Genomic DNA, 16,694 nt, shown 5'->3' on the forward strand with positions numbered 1-16,694 from the left:
TGATTTTGAATAGTTTATTAAAGGAAAGGTGAAGCATCAGTTTCAAATTGTACAAAAGGAAAAAAACCTCATATTGCAAATGTACAATTTACAGAATTACTAGCAAAACCAATCAAGGAGACACTGAAAATACAAAATTTCGATTGACTTCAAACTGAATTGGAAACCCATTGGAGTAGATATTAAGCCTTTTTTTTTTTTTTTTCTGTTTTTTGTTTTTTTGTTGCATGGTAGTCTATAATTCTAAATCGGCATCTGTTTTCCACACAAGACTGTCAAGCAAAAGACCAACCTGTGCATGTGCCAGAACACCTCCCGGCTTGCTCCCTGGCCAGAACCACAGGCAGGCCTGGTATGGTGGACTGTCCAGTCACTCCTGCTCCTTCACTTCCAGTGAAGCCCACATCTCTGGAAGAAAGCGAGACCCCCCAGCCCCCCTAACTGGAGCCCAGGAATTGCTAAATTAGCAGATAAAACATTTTTGGCAACTGAGTTTTTTCAGAACTATACAAATGTTGAGAAAAATCTGTTTTGTCTGTTTACTAAAAGGATGAAGAAAATAATCCATATTGCTTTCCTACACAAAAGATAATCATTGGGTGCACAGGTTTTTATTTTTTTAAATAAAAAGACTCTTCATTTTTGGTAAAAAGGGAAAGCCTCATGATTCTGTTGCAGCTACTTTAAAAACCAGCCCAAGAACAGCTGTGGATGGATTGGTTTGGAAATTCTGAGGCTTACTTTAAAAATCGGAAAGGAAGAAACTAAGTGGGCTTTTAAAAAAACAATAGCAGCAAGTCAAAGGTCTAAGCAGACTGTAACTCTAAACCATTGAAGGCAGTCCTGAAGATTCATAATTTTCCCCCCAAACAATTATTCTTAATATGCACATTTAACACTGAAATGTAGCTGTATTTCAAGGTAAGCTTAGGAACTTCACCCTCTAAGCACAGACTTCTATGCAGCACATACTTCTATAATTGGTAAACTTAATTCACAAAATTAGCGCATAAAGGTATTAAGTGCATGGGAAGTAGACACAGTTATGTTACATTTAAAATTACTTTTGCATGGCAAAGGAGTTTATGATTATCTTTTAAGAAAATGATGTAACTTGAATTTGGCAGGGCATGAAATAAGTGGTAAAAACAGCAAACTGATAACTTGAGAACCATTTTTGTTTTACTGAGAATACTTTATTTGCTGGTATAAGTTGCTAAAAACGCACAGAACAAATACCAATAGAAAATGTACTGTATTTGAATTTCCCTATGCTATATAAAATGAACGGTGTACACCATCTGTTGGAAAAATGGCTGCATGGACATTTCTTATTTTATGCCCCCTTATAAATAAAAATAAACCTTTTTATTCAAGAGTATATAAAATCTGGGAATCCATATCCATATCGGGTGTGTGGTTTTTGGCAGAGATGCACTGTCAGAATTTCATCTTAGCTTGTCAGTATTCATTCTGCTCTTCCATATTTTTGTATTCCACAAGGTCAACCAAATCCAGTGAGCTCCAAAACACTCTTCGGCAATTAAAATGAGCTGCTTACCCATAGGTTTAATAAAAATGGTTAGCTTTTAAAACATAAAAAGGCAAAATGTTAAAACGGTTTTTAAATTGTACAACAGGAAAATAAAGTTAAAAATATTTTTTTTTTTTTTTACTCAATGCTGAGTTTTCATAAAACAGATGTATAACAGTGTTTATCTTGACAGCTGTTTTAAAAATTTAAAATTTCTTCCTCCCTCCAGAAAAACACACATCTGTATTGGTGTAGTCCAATATTAGGACACAAATGATTTTTCAGGTCAGTCTTTCTGAGGTGAGATTCACCAACATTCCCTTGGGTAATTTACATGCTCCTCTTCTGTCACTGCAAAAGGGGATTGACTGCAATCATTTGATTAAAAAACAAATCAGATCACATCAAAAGTGTTTTTGTCCCCATACAAGCTATCACAGTATATAGGCCTCTAGCTCTAAATAATAGAGTTCCAGATTTGTAAATTTTCTTCAGACTTCAGAACATAGGCATTCCAAATCCCTAGAAAATGAGAAACAATTATTAACTTCATGCAAAAAACAAGACACAAAAACCATAAATAAAAAGTAGCAATAATTTAACATTTACTGAATCGTCTTCTATGATAGCTGCAGAATCAAAGAAATCTGGCCTCAGCTCAGCTCTCTCTCGCCGATTTCTTGATGGGGGCTGGAAAGAGAAGCCAATTATTTTTTCCTGAGATACATTAAGACAATGAAGTGTCGTAGTAAGCAGCTAATAATATTTCTGATGGCACCATAAATACACAGAACTTTTAAGGTCAAATTTGAAAGGAAAAGCATTTGGCTTTTAATGTCACTTAGACCAAAAAATGGCTTTAAATTGTGAATCAATTAAATATGTAAATGCATGTAATTTTTGGGCCTATAAATGCATCTTTGAGTCACAGAATTACAAATTGATCAAATGCTAGATGATAACTTCACTGAATTCCCCTAGCAGCTAGGACAAAAAAGTATTGATGAGCTAGGGAAAGGAAGGTTATAAAACGGAGTGACATGATTTCACGGAAAATTCAAAACATACAGCAGAATGTTAGGGGCTACATGATGTCTCCTCAAATTCATAGGTTCAAGTCCTAACCCCCATACCTCACAATATGACTGTTATTTGGAGATAGGGGCTTTAAAGAGGTAATTAAGGTAAGGGTGGCTTCTAATCCAGTATGATTCATGTCCTTATAAGAGGAGACATATAGGAAAGACCATGTAAAGACAAAGGGAAGGGAAGGCCATCTACAACTCCTCCAGGACTGTGAGAAAATAAATTGGTTGTTTAAGCCACCCAGTCAGTGGTCTTCGTTATGCAGCCCTAGCAAATGAATACAAAGAGAAAGAAGTAGGATGAACTCCCAGGTTCCTATCACACAGCTTCAACGACTGTCAGATATTTGGCCAATCTTGTCTCATTGAAACTCGTTTTTTCTTCATGTCATTTCACCTATAATTACTTCAATATGTATCTCTAATGGATGGAAACTTTAAAAAACCACCATGCATTATTATTCCTGAAAAAGTTAATTTCGCAGTATCACCTATACCTAGTCCTTATTCAAATTTCTTTATTTCAAAGTTGTCTTTTCACACTGAACAAATAAGTTCCATGTTCTGTATCTGACAATATATACAGTGCTCTAACGTAACAACCAGACTCCAGTATAAAGTACAAGAAGCCAGGTTTAGTGTGAGTTCTTTTTCAAGAAGGTAATAAGGAATCAGGTCCTGTTATTGACTGCTTTGAAAGCAGGCTCGGAAACCACCTCAGCTCATCCGAATGCCCACAAACGTTACACTGGCCCTGCCTGTTGTTGGTCAGTGTTACCTCCTCCTCCTCACCCCACTTTTCCTCCTACAGGGTTCTGAAAACAAAAGCATCATCTTACACCAACACCTTCACATATCTTAACAGAAGAAAGATGTACTGAATTTCCTTACCAGATCAATAACCATGGTATCTTCAAACTCTTCATTCATATCTTCTAACTGGCTCCGGGATGACATCATCACATCTTCAAAGATGGGCTCAGCATCTTCCTCCATTAGGCCCCGACTGATAAGGAAAAAGCACAGTCAGAAAACTGTTCATATTCATTGAATTTGGAATCCTGGCTCTGTCTTACATTAGGTCTTCTAACCAATGAAAGCACATCTTCCAATTACAACCTATAGACTGCACAAATTATGATAATGAACTCTAAGGTAATTAAAGATCATTCATATGGTTCACCCAAGATTTTGTCTCACCAGAGGGAAGTATTAAATGTAATAACAGCAATAGCAGTTAATACTTATTTAGCTATGTGTCAATTCCAACAGCACTCTCAAGTGATTGGTACTTTTATCATCCCAAATTTACAAATGAGGAACCTGAGCACAGAGGTTTTAGGGCTTGCCCAGGCCACAGAGATGGCGAGTAGCAGCGCAAGGATTTAATCACTGAAAATCTCAAGAGCCCATGCCCTTCATTCTTGGCCTACACTGCACAGCATATTCTGAATTACGATTTTAACTCCTAAGACCAAACATCAGAGTGTCATTCCACAAAATGACTGGCACCACAAGTCATCACATTCTGTGACACTGGATGTAACACTTACACGGCATGCCTTACTCCAGTTCTCACTTTCATGTAGTTCATTCCTGTTCTGTCCTTCCGATTTAAGTCTTCTAATTTTGGCTGGCCTAACCAAGAGATCTGCATCTGAGGACTAAGAGAGAGTACTATTATTCATTCTGTGGCAGTAGATAATGAATTTAGCCAATTAAGCCCCGCGCTAAGAAGGCTATAGTAGGCTGGCCTGATCCCCATGTAGGGGGAGTTGGCTGAATTTATTCCAGGGCCAAGGGTGAGATCATTAGCAAAGGGTCTGCCTTGTAGAAATGGCAGTAAGTTGCCCAAAGAGATCCCTAACTTTCCAAGAGAAGTTGGCTATGACTAGTTAGGTGCAAAGAAAATCAGAATATGTCACCCCAAAATATGCCTCTTTGAGATAAAAGTTATTTTGAACTGAAGGCAATTAAGCAGTGAATGCAAAAAAGCTCCTGAAAATAAATTCACCTTACTGCAGATAGACTCTTCTTAGACCCAGCCATGGGCCTTAAGAGAGTTAAGAAAAACTTTCCTCCCCTACAGGTGCTTAAATTATCAGCCTGCTCCCCAAATCCCTGCCAAGCAAGAGAGCTTTCAAGACCTCTGTGTTCAGCTGCTCTCCTACTCAGTGTTCTCAGCTGGATAGCCAGCCAGTCCCCTGAGGGACAGAAACGATGCTGGCCTGGCAGCTCAGCCCTCCCTTGAAAGTTGAACAAGGAAAGGTGTAACTCAGTTTTTCTCAGTCCTGAAGAAATTTGGAGTCAGATGCATGCTGGGCTAAACCTTCACCTACACGCTATACTTATGGGCACATGAATACTTCCATAAACATGCTTCTTGGGAATTTTACAGGTGTAAACTTCAATGATTTTCAGTAGATAAAATCTGTTGGATGAAGTTCTCTCTAAGCAGCTATCTTTACTATGTGGGGCTACCACCTCGATTAAACCCATAAACCTAAAGCAGGGAAAAGACAGACCATAGCCAGGAGGGACTGACTAGTGTGGCAAGGTCAGGGAAGCAAGGCACGCCGCCTGCTCAATTAAGGAGGAACCCACCCTTGTAGGAAGCTGGTCATATGGTAAACTACCCTCTAAGAATATGCCCAGTAATACAGTGGCTGACAATTATCCTTTCAGCTTTGAGAAAAGCTTTGAGCAAAGATGCCTTAGGAAAACCCGGGATCTGAATACTTCTAACACTGCCTCTTTCCATTTCCAACCTGCTACATTTGTTGAGTGCAAGTGAGAATTCTCTCTTACCCATCAGAATAATTTCCTAGCATTACTCCAATATGGACAGAAATAGAAGTGAGATGCTAAGAGAATTTCACAGTTGGATAGAAAACAACAAAGAAAGTTAAGGGTTTTTTTAATAGCAAAAGTCATGGAATCACAATTTCAGAGCCCTGGTACTAGAAAACATTTTAATTGCTATTGTGGGGAAAGGTAAGACCTTGATTCTCTCTTAATGAAAGGACAACAATTAGAATTTATCAAATATTTTAATAATTCTTAATTCACAAATAGTTTTAAGTTTAAAATTACTATTAAATGGATATAAAAGTAACACAGTCTATTTGGTGTTCATACAAGTAACTTTAGTAGAGATTCTTACAGGCTCTCTTGCCAAGGAAATAACCTGCATATCCTCTTGTTAAGTCCCCGAGAAAGAATAGACCTGCCCAAGGAGTGTGCAAACTCCAACTATAAGTAGCTTTTCGTGAGACACATGCATTTAAAGGTCTCTAGACTCTGAATAACTGACATCTACCAGTGTTTGCAGACGTATTTTAATGTCAAGGTTTAATGTCAAGAAAATGAACTTCTACTACTTACTTGTGTAAAAAGTCGGGTTCAGAACCATGTTCAGACTCAGGTTCTTGAATCTGCTCTCCCATGGGCCGGCTATTCTCCCGCAAGACAGTGGAAGTGAGCTGTGGTGCTGGCAGGGGGCCAGGAGTCTGGATCATGGTGTCAGTCCTGTTTAGCCACGTATTATCCAGACTTTCATCTGTAAAATTCCAGTTAGAGTCACAGAATGTCATGGGTGGAGTGAACTCTGGTGGAAGTTATAGCGCAGACTTGAGCATGGCTCTGGAGTTACACTGCCCAGCTCTGAATCGGTTACACTGAGTGTGACTTTGTATAAGTTGCTAAAACTTCCAAAATTCAGTTTTCTCATACAAAATAGGGGGTATCAGTACCTAACCTCATCGATTTGTGAGGATTAAATGAGGTAACATGCATAAGCTTCAAATGTTAGCTATCGTCACATTCTCATCTCCTCCAAGTCCTTCCATTTCTAAGGATTAATTCACCATAGAGGCCGAATAAGGAGGCCAGTTTGAGACCCCTTGTAAGTAACCTTCCTTTGCTCGAGCAATAAAGGGCCTATTGGCCTTTACAGCGGCCCCAGACAGCAGAACTTAAAAGTCTGGCTGGTCTTTACTGAGAGCAAATCAACTGAACACTGGTCATCAGAGAAATATTTTCTCCAGGTCATATTATGTGGGGATGGGTTGAGAGGCTCACTGTTTTCATCCCTCTAAGTTCTACCACTTCAGGGAAGTCTTCCCTGATCACCCCACTTACCATTCTCTTTCTATTTAACTTCTAGAGGAAACAATCATTCCTGATTACTCAGAACTAAATTATATACTGTCCTGTACTGGCAGGTTATTTGCCATGTGCATGTTATCTCTGTAATTAAAGTCTCTTCAAGGAACCTGGAACTATTTTCTTCCTTCTTCTGAAGATCATTTATAAAGATCTGAGCAGATTAAAGCAGTATTTGCATACCTAAACTATATCCTGATAAAATATTAATTATAAGTTTCTACTTATAAAAATTATAAATTATTTTAATATGGAAGACTTAAAAATATTACTGCTATGTCTCTCCTTCTGAAGAATTTTAATCACAAAGTATAGTATGAATTCCATTGTTTTTCCTCTTCATTAAGTCTCAGAGATGTATACATGTTAGATTCCTCATCTGTCATTAAGCATCCTATCTGTATTTCTCAGGTTTCCAAAATTTTGTGAGATGTATACATTTTGTTAGCTTTTCTGCCCCTGGAAATAACCGATAGCTTGGTTAAGGTCATTCCAATAATCTAAAACTCACTACTGAATCTCTTAATCAGCAAGAATGTGTTTCGTCTTTTATTCGTAACACTTTTCATTCAACATTTAATTCACAATTTTTATTCTCTGCGGCACTTAAATTTTTAGATCCTAAGAATGATATAAGAATGATCGTAGAACGGTTCTTAACCTGGTACACTCATCTTTCAGCTTTTTACTACACGTCATCTTTTCCAGAATGTCTTTCTGAGTCATTAAAAGTTTGGTCACTTCCTGTATGTTCTCAACCTTTTTGATCAATCACAGCACTTACCATTCTGAACTGAAATTGCCTGTTTCTGTCTCCCCATCTGTACTATGAGCTCTTTTATTAACACCGAATCTCCAGCATCTAGCACAATTCTTAGGAAGGTGCTTGGTAAAGACTTAGTGAATAACTTAAAGGAAGAACTCACTCTTCTTGAAGAGATCCTTCTAACCCCTAAAGATTCCTCATAAAAACATTTCTTGCAAAGATCTCTCATCTTTATCCCAAAGAGATGAAACTGCTGCCTAACGGTTCTGGGCATGTAACCTACCTTAGTTACTTGGTAAATTTTTAAATTGACACAGAGGAAGTTTACTTTTTTGCAATTTAATAATTACCAAATTATTAGGTTGGTGCAAAAGTAATTGCAGTTATGGCAATTATTTTTAACCTTTTAAACCACAATTACTTTTGCACCAACCTAATAGGTTATCTGGTCCATATAGTAGTCTTCTCTTAGTCCTAAAGATGATAATACTGACTGCTCCATTAGTGAATTTGTTTTGTTATTTAAAGTCTCTAGGCCTTCCTTAAGTTTCTTCTGTGTAAAATATGGATAATAATGTTGAACTCAAAGCTGATTTATAAAAAAGACATTTATACAGCATTTACTGTGTGCCAGGGACTGACCTATGTGCTTTACAAATATTAGTCAACTAAGTGATTAAATGATATAATGGATGTAAAACACATTTCTGGTACATAGCAAGGATTTGAGGAATGCTGGCTAATATGAATATTACATCTATGAAAAGCTGTGAGTAGGAAAATATATATGTATGTATGTGTGTAGATGGATATCATATAGATATAGATACAGATATGGGAGTTATGGGGCACCCCGACATAGGCTGCTCTAGAAGACATTATCAAAAGGAAATGTTAGAAGTTTAGGATCCTACAGTACAAATACAGGGTTTTGTATTTTCGTTCTCTGGACCAAAAATATTTTAAGTCTCAGATAAAACTTGAAATCTTAAACTTTTAATTTTCTAAGTATTTTCAAATATTTTATCCTGTTTGAAACATGCAGTCAGCATAATTTACTGAATGATGCTACATAACAGGCCTTACTACATGGTTATGATGACATCCTGACCACAGCAGCTAATATTTATAGAATACAATCTGAGTGCCATGCACTGCTAAGTAACTAAACACTGTGTGTGTGCTAAGTGTTTTATTTGGAATATTTCATTTCACATTCACAACAGCTGACAGGATAGGTACTCTGATCGTCCTTCATTTGATCAGTGAGGCTTAGGGAGGTTAAGCAACATGCTCAAAGGTCACACAGCTAAAAAACGAGAAAGCCAGGTTTGAATTCTAGAACTCTGATTTTTGAATTTGTACTCTTCATCAACAGTGAATACAGTCCCCCCCCAATGAGGAAAGAAACATTACATTTCAATTCTAATTAATTTTGCCACAGATTTTAGTAAAATTTTTAATGAGTCAGTATTTTTTAGGCAGCAGAGGCAAGATGCTAAAAAGTACATAGACAGTTGTAAAAAGCGGCAAAAGCACAGGATTCAGATCACTGCCTTTCTCTCTTGGTTTGGAGAAAACTTATCAGGAGAAGCCTGAAGATGGGGGAGGATTATTTGAGGAAATAAACATTAAACTTTGAGTTTTCTCTTAGTTTAAGAGTAATGCTTTGTTTTAGTAAGGCAATTTTTAGTTTTTTGGATATATGGATATCTACTATTGATCACATTTTCATTGTTATTCAACTCCCTGTTTCCTACAGTTCATGAGGGTTATAAAACCAGATTTGGCCATCACTATTTTAATACACAAAAATTATCCATCTGAATGGTGGAAATGGAAAGCTGTTCTAATATATTTAATCTGCTGCAGATATCTACCTTCATCTTACCAGAATCTCTCCTATATTAGTATGAATTTTGACAGAATAACACTATATAAGGTTGGTGCAAAAGTAACTGCAGTTTAAAAAGTTAAAAATAATTGCAAAAACCGCAATTAATTTTGTACCAACCTAATAACTATCTTACTTTAAATTTTAGTGTATTAGAGAACTATCATACAGCTATCATAACTGTGTCCATTTTTTCTCTGTGCCTATCTTCCTCTGTGTTCCATGCTCTTTCAACTTCTTTTTCCTTGGTTCTTTCTCCTCCCACTTCGTCTATTCCAAGCTTTTCCCCTAACCTCTTAAATGTGTACTAAATAGACAAGGAAATAATGTGCTTTAACAGTATCATCTTGCTTCAACAGACTATTTGCTACTTTATTTACCTCTATAATACCAGGAAAGCTATTTGTTTCATAGTGTAAAGGCAGGCTTACCTTCTACTCGTTTTTTGTGAAGTGGGGGTCGTCCTTTCTTATTCCTTACTGAGGAGGTTTTGCTGCTGCTGCTTCCACTGTTCACAGACATTCTATCATCTTCACCTCCGGTGACTAATGAATTTCTATAGGAGATGAGTGGAAGCCATACATCTTCCCTCCTTTCCATCATCTGCTCCGTAAGGAATTTTTCTAGGTATGAATGACTAGAAATACAATAGAAGAAGCAGTGATTTTCATGGAGGCACTTAGTTTATTTTTTCATAACCTGAGGCTCTCTCTAAAGGTTCTGAAGAATCCCTAAGGGCACACTGTTAACAGTGGTTACCTTTGGAAAGAGAGGAGCTGAGAATTTAAGGTTTTGCTTCACATATTCCTGGAATACTTTTAAACAAGTGGCTATATTACTAAGGGTATGTGTGGCATTCTGTATTTCTTCATTTTTAAATACCAATGGTCAAAACAAACAAACACCCCAGAAGTTTGGCTCAAAAAGGTTGAACACAAGCAGAAACCACCTTGGGAACCACTACAGGAATAGGAAAACCTGAACTGTAATTCATGAATTGCTAGAGGCACACTATGGACAAGTCTGAGAGTTAGAAACTCTAGGGAGACCCAGTCATAGAGGAGGGCCCCACAATACTGTGAGATTTACCTCCAGGACCTCAACCAGGTTCCCACAGTAAATATCAGAGAAAATTCCCACAGTACTTCTGGCAAAGGTAGGAGAAAAGGAACTATTCTGAAATCTGCCAGAGCATATTGTTCTTAAGGCCTCTCCTCAGGGGAAACTAGTTAACCAGAACTTAACTTGCTGGGATATTATTACCTGAGCCTAACTGACCTGGGGGAAGGGAAATAGCCAACTCCAGCCCACTCTACTCATCCTGACCCAGCTAAGCATGAAGAAAAAGAATCTGAGAAGCACATGTGAAGTTCACAGTCCAGAGGCGTAGGTTCACTAAAAGGCTGAGACCTAATCATAGGACTACAGAATGCTTCCCTTCCCCACAACACCTCATCACTAAAAGCCTATTTACAGCAGTTCCTTTATCTAATACATCATGTCCACCTATCAAGAAAAATTACAAAGCATACCAAAAGGCAAAAAACAATTGGAAGAGAAAGAGCAAGATCAGAAGCAGACATGGCAGGAATACTGGAATTTTCAAACTGGGAATAAACAACTATGATCAATACATTAAGGGCTCTAATGGAAAAAGGACAATGCCTCTGATGGGCTTGTTAGTAGACTGGATGTGACTCAGGAAAGAATCTCTGAGCTAGAGAATATCTCAACAGCATCCTCGAAAACTGAAAAGCAGAGAAGATGAAAACACAACAGCATCTAAGGACTGTAGTTAACTATAAAAGGTATAAGATATGCATAACGAGAATGGAACAGAATATCTGAAACAATAATGACAGGATTCCCCCAAATTAATTAGACACCACACCACAGTCCAGGAAGCTCAAAGAACCCGAAACATGATAAATGCCAAAAAAAAAACACCCATATCTAGGCAACATCATTTTCAAACTACTGAAAATCAAAGACGAAAAAACATTCCTGAAAGAAACCAGAGGAAAAGAACACCTTAGCTACAGCAGAACAAAGACAAGAATTATAACCAACTTCTCAGAAAGCATGTAAGCAAGAAGAGAGGGGAGTAAACTATTTAAAGTGTTATGAGAAAAAACCCCACCAGCCTATAATTCTGTGTATTGCAAAATTATCCTTCAAAAGTGAAGGACAACTACTTTCTCAGACAAATGAAAATTGAGAGAATATTTTACTGGAAGACCTGTTTTGCAAGAAATGTTAAAAGTTCTTTAGAGAGAAGGAGACTCTCATAGGTTAGAGACTCGATCTATAGAAAGTAAGCAAGAGCACTGAAGAAGGAATAGGTGAAGGTAAAATAAAAAATTTTTGTTACTGTTAATTGATCTAACAAATACGTTTGTTCAAAATAATACCAACAATATATTTGATTATGTATGCTTATATATAAATTAAATGAATGACAGCAGTGATACAAGGGATGGGAGGGATGAATTGGATTATTTTGTTATTATAAGGTACTCATACTACCCGTGAAGTGGTATAGGGCTGTTTGAAAGTGAACTTAGATTAGCTGTACATGTATATTCAAACTCTAGGGCAACCATTAAAAAAAAGTATCACTATGCTAAGAAAGGAGAGCAAATGGAATCATAAAATGTTCAATGAAAACAACAAAAGGCATGTGACAACATGGACAGATCTTTGAGATTATCATGCTAAGCAAAATAAGTCAGACAGGAAAAGTTGAGAACCATATAATTTCACTCACATGTGGGATATAAAACAGAAAGCAGCAAATGAACAAGACAGACAAACAAAACTCACAGACACAAACAACAGTTTAGTGGTTACCAGAGGGTAAGGGGGAGGAGAGAGGAAAAAGTGGGCAAAGGGGGTCAAATACATGGTGACAGAAGGAGATCTGACTTTGGGTGGTGAACACACAATGCAATATATAGATGATGTGTTATAAAATTGTACACTTAAAGCCTATATAATTTTATTAACAAATGTCACTCCAATAAAGTTAATTTAAAAAGCATGATTAAAAAAACAAAAAGCAGAAAAAAAAGGAAGACAAAAATTGGAGCAAGAACAAGGGCAACAAATAAAAAACAGTAAAGAGTATGGTAGATGTTAATCCAAGTATATTATAATCAATTTTAATGTCAATGATCTAAATGCACTAAGTAAAAGAGATTGTCAGAGCGGATGAAAAAATAATACCCAACTACAGGTTGTCTATATGAAACCCACTTTAAATATAAAGGCACATATTGATTAAAAGTAAATAGATTGAGAAAGATATACCATACTAACACTAATCAAGAAAACAAAAAATAAAAGCAGGAGTTGCTATATTAATTTCAGAGCAGATTTCGAAGCAAGGAAAATTATTACGGTTAAAGAAGGGCACTATGTACTGATACATAGTCAATTCTCCAAGAAGACATAATCCTTAATGTGTATGTGCCTAACAACAGAATATCAAACTATGTGAGGCAAAAACTAAGAGAATTGCAGAGAATAAGATGAATCCACTATCATAGTTAGAGAGTTAGACACTCTATCAGAAATGGACCGATTCAGCAGTCAGAAAATCACTAAGAACATAGTTGAATTTGATTACACCATCAATTACCTAGATATAATTGATGTCTATAGACTACCTCATCCAACAACAGCAGAATACACATTTCAATCAAGCTCACCTGAAACATTCAAGACAGACCACATTCTGTGTCATAAACCACACCTTAACAAATTTAAAAGAATAGAAATCATGCAATGTCTGCTCTCAGACCACAATGGAATAAACTGGAAATCAGTATCAGAAAGATAGCTGGAAAAACCCCAGATACATGGAGATTAAGCAACACATCTCTAAATAACATGAGTCAAAGAAGAAATCACAAAAGAAATTTTAAAATGTTCTGAACTAAATTAAAAAGAAAACCACCAAAATTTGTGGGATACAGTGAAAGTGGTGTCCAGACGGAAACTTATAGCACTGAATATACATATTGGAAAAAAAGAAAAATATAAAATCAACAAGCTTCCACCTTAGGAAACTAGAAAAATAAGAACAAATCAAATCCAATGTGGAAGAAAAGAAGTAAAAAAAAATTACATTAAACGCGAAAACAGAAAATCAGAAAATCAGCAAAATCACAGCTGGTTCTTTGAAAAGATCAATAAAATTTATAAGCCTTTAGCCAAGCTAGCTAAGAAAAAAAGAGGACACAAATTATTATCAGAAATGAAAGAGGACACACCACTACACAGAAGCTATCGACAATAAAAAGAAAATAAAAGAATACTATAAACAACTCTATGCTCACAAAGTTGACAATGAAACAGACCAATTCCTTGAAACACATAATTTGCTAAAACTAACACAAGAAATAGACAATCTAAATAGGCCTATATCTATTAAGTAAATTGAATCAATAATTAGTAATTCTTCAAAACAGAAAAGCATGAGGTTCAAATGGTTCACTGGTGAATTCAACCAAACATTTAAGAAGAAAATACACCACTTCTCTACAATCTCTTTCAGAGAATAGAAGCAGACAGAATAATTCCTAACTCATTCTATGACACCAGCATTACCCTAATACCAAAACCAAACAAAGACATTACAAAAAAAACTAGACTAATACCTTCATGAACATAAATGCAAAAATACTCAACAAAATATAAGTAAATAGACTCCAACAATGCAATAACAGAATTATATACACCATAACCAAGTGGTGTAACCCATGTATGCAAGATCAGTTCAACATTCAAAAATTAATGTAATCCATCATATTAACAGGATGAAAAAAGAAAAATCAAATGATCATACCAATAGATACACAAAAGGCATTTGACAAATCCAACACCTATTCATGATAAAAACCCTCAGTAGGGCCGGCCCCGTGGCTCAGGTGGTTGGAGCTCCGTGCTCCTAACTCCGAAGGCTGCTGGTTTGATTCCCACATGGGCCAGCGGGCTCTCATCCACAAGGCTGCTAGTTCAACTCCTCGAGTCCCGCAAGGGATGGTGGGCTCCGCCCCCTGCAACTAAGATTGAACACAGCACCTTGAGCTGAGCTGCCTCCAGGATGGCTCAGTTGGTTGGAGCACGTCCTCTCAACCACAAGGTTGCCGGTTTAACTCCCGCAAGGGATGGTGGGCCACGCGCGCTCCCTGCAACTAGCAAAGGCAACTGGACCTGGAGCTGAGCAGTGCCCTCCCCAACTAAGACTGAAAGGACAACAACTTGAAGCTGAATGGCACCCTCCACAACTAAAATTGCAGGGACAACTTGACTTGGAAAAAAGTCCTGGAAGTACACACTGTTCCCCAATAGAGTCCAGTGCCCCCTCCCCAATAAAATCTTAAAAAAAAAAAAAAATCATTCTTAGAAAAACAAAACAAAAAAACCCCTCAGTAAACTAGGAATAAAGGGGAACTTCCTTAACTTGATTAAGAACATTTAGAAATACACCTTGTAACTAAAATCATACTTAACCATACTTAATGCTGAGAAACATGAAACTTTCCTACTAAATCAGCTACAAAGCAAGAATGTCCCCTTTTAACCATTCCCCGTTTCAATACTGTACTGGAAATTCTAGTTAATGCAGTAAGATGACCAAATAAAAAATATACAGATTGGACAGATACAAATCAAACCGTCCTTGAACCCAGATGGCATAGATTGTCTACGTAGGAAATCCTAAAGAATTAACCAAAAAGGAGTCTGGTCAAGATGACGGAGTAGGTAAATGCTGTGCTTGCCTCCTCCCATGTCCACATTAAAATTATAAATAATTATAGAACAATCAGTCAGAAGAACCATCTGAACACTAACTGAATGGAAGTCTTATAACTAAGGATATAAAGAAGCCACTTTGAGTCGAGTAGAAGGGATGGAGACACAGAACAGGCTGGCCTCACACACCCATATGTATTGGATGAGAATCGGCAAGGCTAGCTCAGCTGCAGACGTACACATTGAGGAATGAGGGTTCTCAGACCCACTCTGGGATCCTACAGATTGGAATACTAGAGACCCCACAACATTTAGCTGTGAAAATCAGCAGGGATTCTGAACATCGGGGAGAGACGGAAGGCTGCTGGAAACTGAGGTATCCACTTAAAGGGCCGACACACAGACTCACTAGCTCCTAGGCATTCATTCCAGGCACTGGTGGAGGGACAGCAGCTCAGGGGGACACCAGGGACATACAGGGAGAAACTGAGTTGTATGGCTATGGTACGAGGGTCAGAGGGATGGATGCCACTGTCCCTGTGTTGAGCCCTCCTCCTGTGCAATACACAGGCAGGCACCATCTTTCTTGTGTTGAGCCCTCTGCCCACACATCCAAATATGAATCTACATTAACCTGGTGAAATCTGCTTGCTCCACCCTGATGACTCCCTTGGACCTCCCTCACCCAACTTGCACACAATCAGAGGTATCTTCTGCAGCAAAAAGCCACCCCAGCAGACACACACCGCATGAGGGTCTTTCAGCAGCAAGCAGCTAGCCTTGGCTTGTGCACTGCGGGAGGCACTTTTAGCAGCTGGCAGCCAGCTGTGGCCCATGCTGCAATCTGTCTTGGACAACTCTTGGATATCTGCAGGCACCAGGCTCAGCACTGGCACCAAACCTGAATCTGCATTAACCTGCCGAACACCACTCACTCCACCCTGGTGAATCCCTGAGACCCCACAGCACCCAACTTGCATACCACACAAGGTTCTTTCAGTGGCTGAGCCTTACAGGCAGGGAACAGCAGGCTTCAGGGTGCCCTGGACCTTTTCCTGAGCTGCCCCAGGCCCAGTACTGGTGGCAGCTGGCCTTGGTTCACAGCATGGCCTCTTGCATGTGCCGCCAGGTTGAGCACTGGCAGGGATCAATGATGGATTGCTTTATAGCTCCTACCAGGCAGCTCCAGGCTGGTCACAGGCAGCAGCTGACCTTGACCTGCATGGGAGCCCCTCACCTGGAGGCTGGTTTCAGACTGCAACACAGAACCACCCTGCTTTTCAAGTGTACATGAAACACTTTCCAAGCTAGACTACATATTAGGCCACAAAACGAGTCTCAATAAATTAAGAAGACTGAACTAGTATCAAGTGTGTTCTACAACCACTATGACAAGAAACTAGAAATCAATTACAAAATACTGAAAAACAAACATGTGGAGGCCAAATAACATGCTACTAAACAATGAATGGGGACACAAGGAGATCAAAG

General features: G+C 38.1%; 1 protein-coding gene across 3 annotated transcripts in view; it reads right to left on the reverse strand.

The window, feature by feature from the left end:
- Nucleotides 1-16,694, reverse strand: part of STAG1 (STAG1 cohesin complex component) — a 354,275-nt gene continuing 337,581 nt past the window's right edge. For 2 of the 3 annotated variants that reach the window (XM_019747962.3, XM_074312886.2), the window contains 6 exons: nt 9,875-10,080; nt 6,004-6,178; nt 4,173-4,283; nt 3,511-3,625; nt 2,144-2,224; nt 1-2,056 (listed from right to left, as the gene is read on the reverse strand). In XM_019747962.3, coding sequence (XP_019603521.1) covers nt 2,033-2,056; nt 2,144-2,224; nt 3,511-3,625; nt 4,173-4,283; nt 6,004-6,178; nt 9,875-10,080 — 712 coding nt within the window. In that variant the 3' untranslated portion in view covers nt 1-2,032. The remainder of the gene's footprint in view (nt 2,057-2,143; nt 2,225-3,510; nt 3,626-4,172; nt 4,284-6,003; nt 6,179-9,874; nt 10,081-16,694) is intronic. The other variant, XM_019747971.3, reaches the window with a different exon arrangement.

Source organism: Rhinolophus sinicus, chromosome 5 (genome assembly GCF_057876585.1).
Source record: "Rhinolophus sinicus isolate RSI-liver-muscle chromosome 5, RSI-T2T, whole genome shotgun sequence".
Classification (NCBI taxonomy): Eukaryota; Metazoa; Chordata; class Mammalia; order Chiroptera; family Rhinolophidae; genus Rhinolophus; species Rhinolophus sinicus.